Genomic DNA, 12,198 nt, shown 5'->3' with positions numbered 1-12,198 from the left:
TGATAAACCAATGATGAGAGAGAAAGGGGATGGATGAAGAGGTGTGTCAGAAGGAGGGGCACCACCAGCGGGAGACAGCAAGTTTGTCTAATAGAGTCATAATTTATTTGTAAGTATGCGTTTAGCATTATATGTCGAATGTGGCCTCATGCAGGGGGCTGAAGAGAGAGTGCAAATATTAGAAGGAGAATTGCATTTTTTGGCACTTGTTTCTGCCAGGCAGTGTGCGTTGGTGCTTAGTGTCTGTGGCTCACTGGAGACACTGATAATAACTCTGGAAAGTAGGAATGATTGTTGTCATTTTTCAGATCAGACAAGTGGGAATCAGTAGCCAGGCGTGGTGGCTCATGCCTATAATCCCAACACTTTGGGAGTCTGAGGCAGGTAGATTACTTGGGCCCAGGAGTTCGAGACCAGCCTGGGCAACATAGGGAGACCCCATCTCTACAAAAAATATCCAAGCTATTTGGAAGGCTGAGTTGGGAGGATGGCTTGAGCCTGGGAGGTTAAGGCTGCAGTGAACCATGATCACACCACTGCCCTCCAGCCTAGGCGACAAAGTGAGACCCTGTCTCAAAAAAAAAAGGAAGGGGGAGAAAGAAAGAAAAATGGGAAACAGAGAGGTTAAGTAACTTGCCTAAGGTTACCCAGCCACGATCGAAACCCCAGTTTGTCCTGCTGTTCCTTCCTGTGCCCAGCGGAAGACATGGTTCATTCCTTGTGGTTAAAGTTGCTGCCTAGTAAGAAAAGAAAGCCAGTTTCCATCTTAGAACTGTTCCAAAATAATTAAAATGGCTTTTTCGGGCTTTTTGTTAATGTCTTAATGCTTCTATCTTTCTTTAAATGTGCTGTTTGTTTGCGTGCTAGAGTGCCCAGTTGAACAAGCTGAGCAGGCTTCCCCTGCGTCTCCCTCTGCCTCGGAAGAAGGGTCATGCTTTTTGTCCCTTCCTCCTTCTCTCTTCTTCCCTTCCCCCTCCTGGCCTGCTGTTACTTCAGTCTTCTCCAAGATAGAATGAATAGATTGTTTCTTTCCTTCCTCTATATATTGTTTTAGCTGCAGTTTAAAAACACTCCACCCACATGTTCAAATCATGGCTGTAGAGTTAATGCCTGTTTGTGTCCATGTTATACTTCATTGACTCGGTGCAACTATTCTTCAGGGACCTAATACTTAAGATACTGTACTCATATTTTTTCCTCTTTACCCACCGCCCACGGTTTTCCCACCCTTACTTGGCTCTCTCTTAGTCATGGACTGGCTTGACCAGTTTAATTACTTTTTTTCTATTTCAAACTTCTATAGGAGAAGACCTCTGAACAGATCACAAATGTTACGTGAGCTTTTTCCTGTTTTCACTCACCTGCCATTTCCAAAAGATGCCTCTTTAAACAAGTGCTTCCTTCTTCACCCGGAACCTGTTGTGGGGAGTAAGGTAGGAAATTTTGAGAGGACTTGGATCTAGAATTTTCTTTACTTGGGATCTGGACTGATGTCATAACCAAGGCCTTCCCTGCATATTGGCTTAGAGGGTGAATTGAGGGGACGCCCACACAGTCTAGTTCTCCCCTCCTGCTGCTAGCCAGGAGACTTGCAGGGGCACACCTTGTCATGAAGGCAGGTTTCCAGAAAGTCTAGTTACCTTGCAAATCTGCCTCCTGCGCTTAACACCTAAGGCAAGCTACTTTTCTATATTAAAAGAAGTAAAATCTTAAAATTTGAAGGACTTCAGTGTACAATTAGTCTGGCTTTCCTACCTTAAATTCCTACCTTAAATTAGAAAGTCGGCAAGCAGCCATGAATGGTGGTCGCTCATGCCTGTAATCCAGCACTTGGCGGGGCTGAGGCAAGAGGATTGCTTGAGCCTAGGAGTTTCAGACCAGCCTGGGCAATATAGCAAGACCCTGTCCCTATTTTTTTTTTAAAAGAAAAGAAAGCTATAAAGGAATAGCTTTACTTCTTCATTTTGAAGAACGGAATAACTTCTTCATTTTGTGGATAAGGAAACTGAGCCCCAGAGAGATTAAGTGGGTTGCCCAAGGACACACCCTTTACCCTCTAACCCCCAGGGTGGTTTTTGCCGAAATAAACAATTAAGAGATTTCAGGTAGAGAACTTGAAAGGCAAAAAGTGTGGGAGCCTGGGAAAGATTTGATAGGCAGGCAGCCCAGCTGGGGTGGAAAAGCCCACTCTGCCCCCATCATTTCCCACTTCAGTCTGGGGCCAAGTGCTCAGAGCCAAAGTTGCCTCTCTGGGGCCAGTGGACTGGGAGAAGCTGTTCTGCATTTGTGTCTGTTTACTTTTCTCTGAATTGCTCCTTTTGTTAAGTCTCATTCCTAAGGAAGGTTTTTGAGCCTGGATTGGTTTGGGAGAATTAAAAGCATGCATTTTCCTTGGTTAAAAAAAAAAAAAAAAATTTCCCAAACTGTGGCCCCCTACCAACTCTGGACCGTGGCTTCCACCTCCTCATACTATTGCTTGGCTCCAAATTTGCTGAATTGTGTTAAAGGAATTTAAAAGTCTATAAAAACAATCATTTTGTCTAGAAGTAAGAAGTTCTGTCTGCCAGCACTGGGGTGGAGATGCTGGGCTCTTGCCTCAGATTTTAAAGAAGTTTATCCTGCTGTCGCCGGCTAGAATTCCAGGCCCTTGTATGATTTCATCTTCATAAATATAATTCTGGGACACGGCCTTCATCTTTCTCTTGGTTTTACCACTTGAATACCAGAGTTAATTTCTCCAGCCTGTGCAACATCAAGGAGCCCAGCCAAAGGAGTAAATACAGAGTTACTCAAATGCTTACCAAAGTCATACTGTGGTTCTCGAGGATGTTTTGGGAAGGGCAGTGGCCAAACAGGCAAAACTCCTGAGAGCCTGATTTCTTAGAGAATCTGTTTCCCCACCCTGGCCCAAGCTCTCCTTTCCCTGCAGCCTTGTAACCCCACCCTGTTGTCCACATCCTTGGGCCCTGTTAAAGTCACGTGTCTGTGGGCCCAGTATCCAAAGGCAGCCTTAAGACAGAAGTGGGAAGCTGGTTGTTAAGTGGCACTCGGGGAGATGGTGAGGGGCTCCAAGGCCCACTTCACCCACTCCACAGTGTGGCCTAGGGCTGGCCTGTGCCGCCCTGTTGTCTGTTTCTTCCCATCCTGGGAATGGATGACTGTGACCCTACTCGCTTCAGGCCTGTGTGAAGAAGGATACAGCCACTTGTTTTGGTCCTTCTGAGATTGTTGTGAGGACTACAGATGGTAAGGCCTCCGCCAATGTGAGTGCCAGTCAACTGCAGGCTGGCGGAAGACCAGGCTTGTCCCTGTCACCACATTAGCAGGTGAAATGGCTCTAGTGTTGCCATGAAAACATTATGGGCAAGGCCTGTGGCAGCAGCAGAGAGACCAGGGCTGGGGACAGGGGAAGACGGGGCCAAAACCCAAGATTCTGGAGGCCGTGAATGGTGAAGAGAAAAACCAAGACATGGCCCAGGGAGTCAGACTTCTGGCTCCCACTTTATATGGGCGTATAAAGGGTTTCTCTGAAGGGCAGGAGATAGGAGGAAGAGATGAGAGAAGACACCCTAGGGGTTTTCTGTCATCATCAAGGTAAGGAGAAATGTCCCAGCAAGACCCATCTCTTTATCCCTATTCCCTGCCCTGGTCCCAGCCCCATCCCCAGGGTTCACAGCTCCTTCCCTGGCACATAGCAGGTTGCATTTAATGCCCGTTGCCGGCAGTAGCATGCCCTCAGAGGGGCAGTAGTTACCTGTGCAGGTGCATATGCTGATTGTCTCCTTAGTTTTCAGAATCAGAGGCCAGTCTTAGTGTCATTAGTTTTTAATCAGTAGCATGGCCTGCCTGCTCCCCTGGGTCTTGCCAGGCAATATAAACTTAAACTTCCTGCTGTGCAATACTTATCAGAGCCCTGGTAGTAAGAAATAACATTCCATGGAAGAGTGCCGAACCGATGTCCCGATTATCTATTTATCTAAAAAGTTTTCATCAAACCCAGAATCTCAGAATGTTGTATACTTCAGCCACCATTTGTTGGTTTCTGCTAGAACTACCTTTGTTAAATTGCAATTAGGTATTTTCCTTTGGCTTACTTTGAAGCTGTGGCTAAAACCAGTTGCAAATTATGAAGCTCATGCAGGATCTGCTCTGGGGCTCTCGCTGAGGGGATTGCCCACTAAATCACACAGTGCCTCTTTAGGAGACCCATGGAAGAGATTGTACTCTGGTCTTAGTGCCAAGAGATGCCATTCTTAGGAGAAGTAGTTTGTTTTTGTCTTTTGGACATAATTGCAAATTTTTGTTATTGGTTCTATTTCCTCTTTGCTCAGGCTAGAAAACTCAGAGCCATATGTGAAAGCATTTTTATTTACTAAAGCCCCTGGTTTTATTTTGTTTTCTTTGCCTTCCTTTTCCTCCCCTCCTCGTTCTTTCCTCCAGATGCATGAGATGCGTGACCTATTTATCATGGGCAGCGGCGAGGCCATGTTGCAGCTTATCCCTCCCTTCCAGTGCCGAAAACATTGTCAGTCTGTGGCCATGCCAATAGAGCCGGGAGATATCGGTATGGAGGGCCCCAGGAGGGCAGGGTCAGCCATGAATCTTTTTAGTTTTTAATTCAAAAGCTATTTTAAGAATCGTGTACTGCCTTCACGGAAGTTTTATTTAGTAGAATCAAAAATAACATTCTCCTATTAACAGGCTCAACATTTATGCTTAGAATTGAAACAACTTAATGAGAAAACATAGCAGAAAGAAATGTCTTGTACGTACAACATATAGAATGCATGTGTCTGTTGACCGTAGAAACTTCAAGTTAGGAAGGATTCTGGAAAGCATTTAGACCAATCCCTCGTTTTATAGATGAAAAGGTTGAGACCCAGAGAGGAGAGGTGACCACCCCAAGGCCCCACTATCTGTTGAGCAGAGCATCAGGTCTTAAGTGCCTGCTTGGACACAGTCAAGCCAGAAGAGGGACAATCCAGGACTACAGGAATATACACCCATGTTGCAAATAAACCAATACCAAGCAGTATATAAGGGCAATGGTCACACAAGGAAATATTACCTTCTGTGTGGCTGCCACAGCCAAGTCACAGCCTCACATTGATGACTCACCCTTGGCCCTGGCTCAGTGTTTTCCCAAATGTGACTTGTCCTGTGCCTTATATCCTAAAAATCTGTTCCAAAGAAACAGGTTTGAATCCACTGCTGTCAGTAGCAATCAGTTTGACAGCCGAGTTTTCTTGGAAGAAACAAATAAATCAGCAAGTGTCACCATTGACCTCCTTGCTTTTCCTGCCTCACAAAACCTAGGCAAGACCTGGAGTCTCTGGCAGAGCCCAGACTGGGTTTTCCAATTGATTTCTTTAATTTTACCCATTCAGAAGACCCCCAAATCCCTAGAAACCTTGCATCTTATATGAGGGTAGGAATTGGACTGCAAGCTATGCCAAGTTTTAATTTAAATTACATAACTTTTATTTCAATTTAGAAATGAAAAATAAAAATAATGTGCAAATCAAGCATTAACTAATAATGGAGCACAGCTGGCCTGGCTCTTGGGAAACTTCCTACAAAAAGGAAGATTCTTGTATGGAAATTGTTCTGAACCTTTTTCCTGTAATGGAGTGACTCTTAACACAAGAGATGACTATTGCGAAAATCTCTCTGGCATATTTAGGTTTGGAGCATGTGGTTGTGCTTGAACAAGTTTCTGTCTTATATTTTACAAATGCCTAACAATTCAGACAACTACAGAAACACCTTAGTTATCTGAATTCCAGACTTCCGGCTCCCACAAGCAACCGGAATACCAATTACAGAATTAGGGGGAAAAAAAAAAAGAAATGTCTGGCAGTAATCAAGAAAGCTTGAGCATCAAATGCTGGTACAGATAGTCCAGATTAGCCTAACATCCAGTGCGTGATACCTGCTGTGCTGTGCCTGACTGGTTTGTTGACTAGAAAGAAAGGATCCCTGTAGTTGGCAGTGTCTATAAAAGGCCAGTCACATGACAGAACATAGAGAGGGATGGTGACTGAAGAGAAGAAGAATAGGAGAGCAAGCCCGGGAGAAGAATGGGGGCAGGGAGGGGTGGGGAAGCCAGCGAGCACCTGAAGCAGTGACAGAAATGGGCGTGATGACTGTAGCTGCCACGGTTAACAGTAAGGACAGGAAAGCAGACCCTGGCCAAGAAGAATCATTTAGTGTTGCAGGACAGACGGCGGTTCCTCTACCTTAGGGACCCTTAAGAATGGCACCACAACATGCAAGTTCTATGATTTTTGACAAAACATACATTGTTCTGTGGAGATGGAGGAAAGAAGGGTTCCAGATCACCAGAAAACCTTTCGGGGGTCAGGTACAATATCTGCAGTCACTGTACAGGACAGTCATTGCCCATCATGACCCTTCCGGAGTCGCCAAGTAAAAGTTGAATTCTACTCAGTGCTCTTCGTTTAAAGATGAGCAGGGCCCATAGTACTCTAGAACCTATTTTCTTTGGAATATCTTACAGAACTCTACTGTTTGCTGAACCCAATTTGGGCAATGCTGGTTTAGGTTTAGGTTAATCTGGATGTTGTGTAATGAAACCGCATTATAGAAAGACACAGGAAAATTGGCTAGTAGGTCTTATGCCCCCTCAGAATCCATTCTGTCTTCTTGCTGTAAAAGCTGAGACTTGATGCCCAACACCAGCCTCATGTAGAGCATCCTGCCGTTGTAAGCCTGCTGAATTGTGATTCATAGTTCCCTGGGTGAGGGGCGGTGATAAAGCATTTAAAGAGGACTGATAATAACTAGGAAGTGCCAAAAGACTTTCAGAGCAATTTGTCTTTAAGCCAGGAGTGGTGGCCCACACCTGTAATCCCAGCACTCTGGGAGTGAGAGGCAGGAGGATCACTTGAGCCCAGGAGTTCAAGACCAGCCTGGGTAATATAGTGAGACCCCATCTCTTAAAAAGAAAAGAAAAAGAAAAAAAGAAACTAAATTAAATAGAAAAAGATTTGTCTTTGGCTCTGCAGTGCGCCCTGAGGGCCAGCTCTGGCAGACCCGCCTTGCTCTGCCCACAGGTGTGCCCACCCGCTAACATTTACATGTTTTCCTCTTGCTATTTCCCCTCAAGGCTATGCCAGCACCACTCACTGGAAGGTCTACATTATAGCCAGAGGGGTCCAGCCTTTGGTCATCTGCGATGGAACCACTTTCTCAGAACTGTAGGAAATAGAACTGTGCACAGGAACAGCTTCCAGAGCCGAAAACCAGGTTGAAAGGGGAAAAATAAAAAACTATGAAACTGCTTTCCAGGGGTTGGTTACTTAGTTACCTGCCCTTTGCATGCATGTGTGAACCAGCTGTGAGCTGCAAGGCAGTGGCCAGGGCCTAGCCCTCCTGACTCTTCCTGCAGATGGCTCAGGAAGGATTCAGCCTGGCCACTTGGCTAGGACTCTGCCAGCACCCATCTGAGACTGACCTCTTCCGGGCCTTTGGGCACTAAGACCTTGATGCTGCCCCTTAGGCAGGAAACAGGGCTGGTGCCTGCCTTCGCCTGTATTGCCAGCTTCCTTCCCTGGCAGTGGAGAGGGCAGCCAACAGGTTCTGATGTCAGAGCCATCCTTTACCAGGTGGGCCTGCTCGTCCCCATCTTCCTGGCCACATCACTCTACTTTTTGGAAAGCCATGGCTGATTAAAGAAGTTCTTGTAGTTTCCCAAACGAAATGGAATCTAGAAGCAGTGAAAAAAGGTCAGATAACTTTGAATTGCATTCAAGAAGTACACTTCTTTCCCATTGTCCGTGGCACTTGGAGTCTCTATGATGCCAGGCTAGAGTCTGATCATATAATAATTCAAAGTGGTAACTCCCAAGGTAATGCTTTCTTCCATTTCATCAGGTTCTTATATCCCCACTGCACTCCCTCCCCTTCTCCCTTGCCTGTCTGAATGGCTTCTTGGAAGCTTGGCTCTAGTCCTCCCTGCCTTGGCAGGGCCAGAGCCCACTACTGCTGAGGCAGCACTGCTCTTGTCAGCTGTGTTGCCTTTACCAAGTGTCTTCAGAGGGTTATGAGTTAGAGTAGCTGGCCGGGGGAGAGGGTGCCTCCCTGGGTTTGATCTTTAGGGTCTGACTTTCTGCAGAGAAGATGTTTTACAGATGTGTCAAAGCTGATGTTGTAATGTGGTTGGGGGAGGAAATCCAGACCCAAAGTGTTTGTCAGCTGGGTGTACAAATGACTGTGTGATCCTCTGTCTTAAAATGATTTCTGTCTGTGCTGGGAAACAAAAACAAGGTGAGGTATTTTTCTTTTTTGTAATAATATAAAGCTGTGTGTTTCTGATTGGATGATTCACTATGTGCATTGTTTTCTCCCAAGTGCTTTCAGTATATAGCAATCAAATGGTGTAAATAAGGATGTTCTTTTCCTGTTCCTTTTTTTTTTTCTCTCTATTATTCTTTTACTGACACCGCTAGATACCTGGCCATTGGTCATGCCAATGCCAGGATGAAGAAAAAGCAATCTACACTTTGGCCTCTGGTTCTGAATTGCAGAAATCAAATGGATACATTACGTGTCGATGTCAGAATTATGGATCAGAGGCAGACAGTGATGAGTGAAGATGGTTGTGAAGCCCTCTTCATTCCTGGAGGAGCCTGCATCTCATCTCCCAGGCCCTCTTTCTCTGTGGGTCTCATGCCCAGCAGTGGGGAGCACTGCGCACTTGAATGACCTGTTTGTCTGCGGGCTTACAGAGGACAAGCAGAGTTCACAGAGCTCAGGGTGGAAACATCAGAGCCTCCTCCACGGGCTTCAGTGAAACTAGGATGAACTGTACCTGAGGGAATTTTTTCTTAATCAACCCCTTGTGTGGATGAATACAGGAAAAACAAAACTTGTGTACATATAAAAGTCATGCTGTTAAGCAGCTATGATTTAAGAGGTTTTAAGTCAGAGGGATCATGTAGAGGCCGGCTTTGCGTAAGCTTTTACAGCCTTCTGCAGTGTCCTTACCCTGGCCGCACATGGGGAAGGGCTGTATGTAAACAAGTGCTTTAGAGGCCTCTGAGAGTTTTTAAAAATTAGACCTGTTAACAAAAAAGAGGGTTTCTTAGGAACAAAGCAACTGTTTTGATTATTGAGATCTCTGTTTTGTTTCTGTGAGTTACTCTGTGTTCCTTTCCGCATTTCACTCCTGCCCTTCACATCTTAAATGTCCATAAAATACCCACTTCAGCTCAAAACTTTGAAAACGAAGAAACCCTTGCATGTGTTGATATTCTGAGGCATCCCCCGGGAAAGTCTCCTAAGCCCCATTTTGTACTTCAACAAAAAAATGACTGTAGCTGAAGAAAAGTAGAGACTTTCATGCATACGCTACTCATTTTACTTACAATCTACCCAGTTCAGACTTGAATGTAAACTTGTATTAGGAGAGAATTCTCCAAAGGGGGTTTTCTAGATAGACAGAGGCCGTTCAGCTTCTCAAGTTAATTTTGATAAACAGAATCTACTAGTGGCCAGAGCGACGGGAGTAGCTAGGGGTTGCCAGCCAGTCCCTTTCTAATGATCAAGGCCCTGAGCAGCAGGATGCCACAGGATGCCCCTGCCATCTAGCTGGAAGCAGCGGAAGTCCCTCTGCATGACTGGTGTGGGAAAGAGGGTTGTCAGGATGAGAAAGCAAGCTTGCAGGGTGAGGACAGGACCACCTCACCAATTCCCCACCTCCACCACCACAATAAGAACAAAACTGTAGGGCTCTAAAGAGAGGGGGTGGTTTATAAGTTTATTGAGCATTTACTAGGAGGTGACATGGCGATGACCTCTGCGCATGAGTTAGGTTCACTTTCTTGTAGGCTCCTGCCATAGAGACGCCTGGGCCCAGAAGTCAGCTCTCTGAGGAGACAGGCTACTGTGGCCCCAGTTTGAAGCATTTCTGTCCAAATGTCCTGAGCTCTCCAGCAGTCAAGTAGTGAATGGATACCATACTTACTATGGTTGATGAAAGGAGGCAGAGCTTGTCCTCCAGTTTTTTTAGGGAAGAGAGGGAATAAAATAAAAGTGATTCAAGCTGGGCACGGTGGCTCACACCTGTGAGCCCAGCACTTTAGGAGGCTGAGGCAGGCAGATCACTTGAGGTCAGGAGTTCAAGACCAGCCTAGCCAACAGGGTGAAACCTGTCTCTATTAAAAATACAAAAATTACCCGGGCATGATGGTGGCGCCTGTAATCCCAGCTACTCGGGAAGCTGAGGCAGGAAAATTGCTTGAACCCGGGAGGTGGAGATTGCAGTGAGCCAAGATCGCGCCACTGTACTCCAGCCTGGGCAACAGAGCGAAACTCTGTCTCAAAAAAAAAAAAAAAAAAAAAAAAAATAGTAGTTGTGCCAGGTGTGGTGGCTCACACCCGTAACACCAACACTTTGGGAGACTGAGGCAGGCAGATTGCTTGAGCTCAGGAGTTGAAGACCAGCCTGGGTAACATAGCGAAACCCCATCTCTACAAAAAAAATTTTTTTAATTAGCCAGGTGTGGTGTCACACTCCTGTGGTTCTAGTTACTCAGGAGGCTGAGGTGGGAGGATCACTTACCCCCCTGGGAGGTGGAGGCTGTAGTGAGCTGTGATTGTACCACTGCACTCCAGCCTGGGTGAGACCCTGTTTCAAAAAATAATAATAGTGGTTTATGAAAACAGAAATCCACTATTCAGTGAAATACAAAACAGTCTATGAAATGGGAAGATTGGGGGGCTCGCTTTCTGAGAGAAAGGAGTAATAACACTTGTCTAGTACATTCCAGTATACAAAGTGCCTGATATACATGATCTCCTTTAATCTTCACCCAATCCTGTAAAGTAGGTGTTAGATCCTCAGTTTACAAGGAAATAAGTGGAGGCTGAGAGCAGTCAACTGCTGGCAGGTGGGTAGCTGGTTCCACAGCTCATCATTTTCCTGCTGCATCACAGCATGGTGCCCAGGAAGAGAGCGGTGGATGTCGTTGACTCACATGTGTCCCTGTTGGAGTGGGAGAACCCAGGGATGGGGAACAGCAAGCCAGGAACTCCGCAGGGTTTGTTTTTAAAACTCTGCTGGGCAGAAGTGGAGGAGGAAAGAATCTAACCATATGACTTTTATAAAAATCCTTTCACTTTTCCCCTCCCCATTTGAAAACTCTTTTTAAGAGTAAATGTAGCTGAAACATACTGTGTCCAGCCATTTTCCTGTCTCCACATTCTTCCAGATGTGTGACAGGGGAGGGATTCTGCCCCATTCCAGTTGTGGGTCCCCTTGGAGTTTACATCACTTGTTTTTCAATTCTTGATTTTCTGTTCCCGTCTACCAAAACCCAGCATAGGCCTCGGTGTACACTTATGTTAAAACAAAAACTCACGTTTCTTAGCTGCAGGTGATGGCCTCAGTCATTTTAATACAGCCTGGAATGAGTTTGCTCATTACCCAATCACTTTCACAGTGAATGTTCAAACCCCAAAGCAAATATTTGCATCTCCTTGTCCATAAAGGAGAAAGCTGGGTTATAGGAGAAAGAGAGGGAAAGGTGCATGTCTGTTTGCACAGAGAGAGGCAATTTTGTCTGCCTTTCAAGAATCAGTTATTAAACAGAAGGACCTCTTAGGATTTTGAGCTCTCCTAACAATGAAGGAAAAGCTCTCTTGAGTATACAAGTCCCACACTCATTACCTTTCAGTGGTGAGCCATCACCCACTAGAATTCGTTGAAGGAAGGGAGTGTCAGAGATGTGCTTTAAAATTGTACTTTAGGCAGACATTCTCTCCATGTTTGGATCTACAGATGTTGTGTACAGAACCGACGCGTGTCAGGGTCAGGAAGCTAGGAGGGTGAAGGCGCTTATGGAGACGGCCCTGTAGCGAATGAAACACGGGAGCCTCCGGGAATGTGCTTGTGTCACCAGCAGCAGGCATTTCCCTGTCCTCCCCACCCCCAGTCTCCACATCCCGAGCGGCCTCTTCCAGAAGCATGTCAGGGAGACAGACAGGTGCTGTCTCTCTCGTGCACCACATCCAAGTCCACCCACCGTGGACACAGTATGACTAAATGCTGGCCTTGAAGAGAAACCGTCTAGCCAGCTTGTCTGTTGTCCAGGTCCCTCAGTATCTCTGGTTTCCCTGCCCTGCATAATTTGAGCATTAGTGCTAAATACATCTGTCATTTTCCTCTCCCTGGAG

At 45.8% G+C, this 12,198-nt stretch overlaps 1 protein-coding gene across 14 annotated transcripts in view; it reads left to right on the top strand.

Moving 5' to 3' along the window:
- The window catches only part of C5H6orf89 (chromosome 5 C6orf89 homolog), a 45,298-nt gene extending 36,961 nt beyond the window's left edge, over positions 1-8,337 (top strand). For all 14 annotated transcript variants that reach the window (XM_011729291.3, XM_071097134.1, XM_011729285.3 and 11 more), the window contains 3 exons: positions 1,304-1,433; positions 4,441-4,564; positions 7,130-8,337. In XM_011729291.3, the coding sequence (XP_011727593.2) occupies positions 1,304-1,433; positions 4,441-4,564; positions 7,130-7,224 (349 nt within the window). In that variant the 3' untranslated portion in view covers positions 7,225-8,337. The remainder of the gene's footprint in view (positions 1-1,303; positions 1,434-4,440; positions 4,565-7,129) is intronic.
- Positions 8,338-12,198: the final 3,861 nt, after the last annotated feature.

The sequence above is a fragment of the Macaca nemestrina genome, chromosome 5 (assembly GCF_043159975.1).
Source record: "Macaca nemestrina isolate mMacNem1 chromosome 5, mMacNem.hap1, whole genome shotgun sequence".
Lineage (NCBI taxonomy): Eukaryota > Metazoa > Chordata > Mammalia > Primates > Cercopithecidae > Macaca > Macaca nemestrina.
Note: the sequence above shows the minus strand (reverse complement) of the source record. Positions and strands in the feature narration are given on the sequence as shown.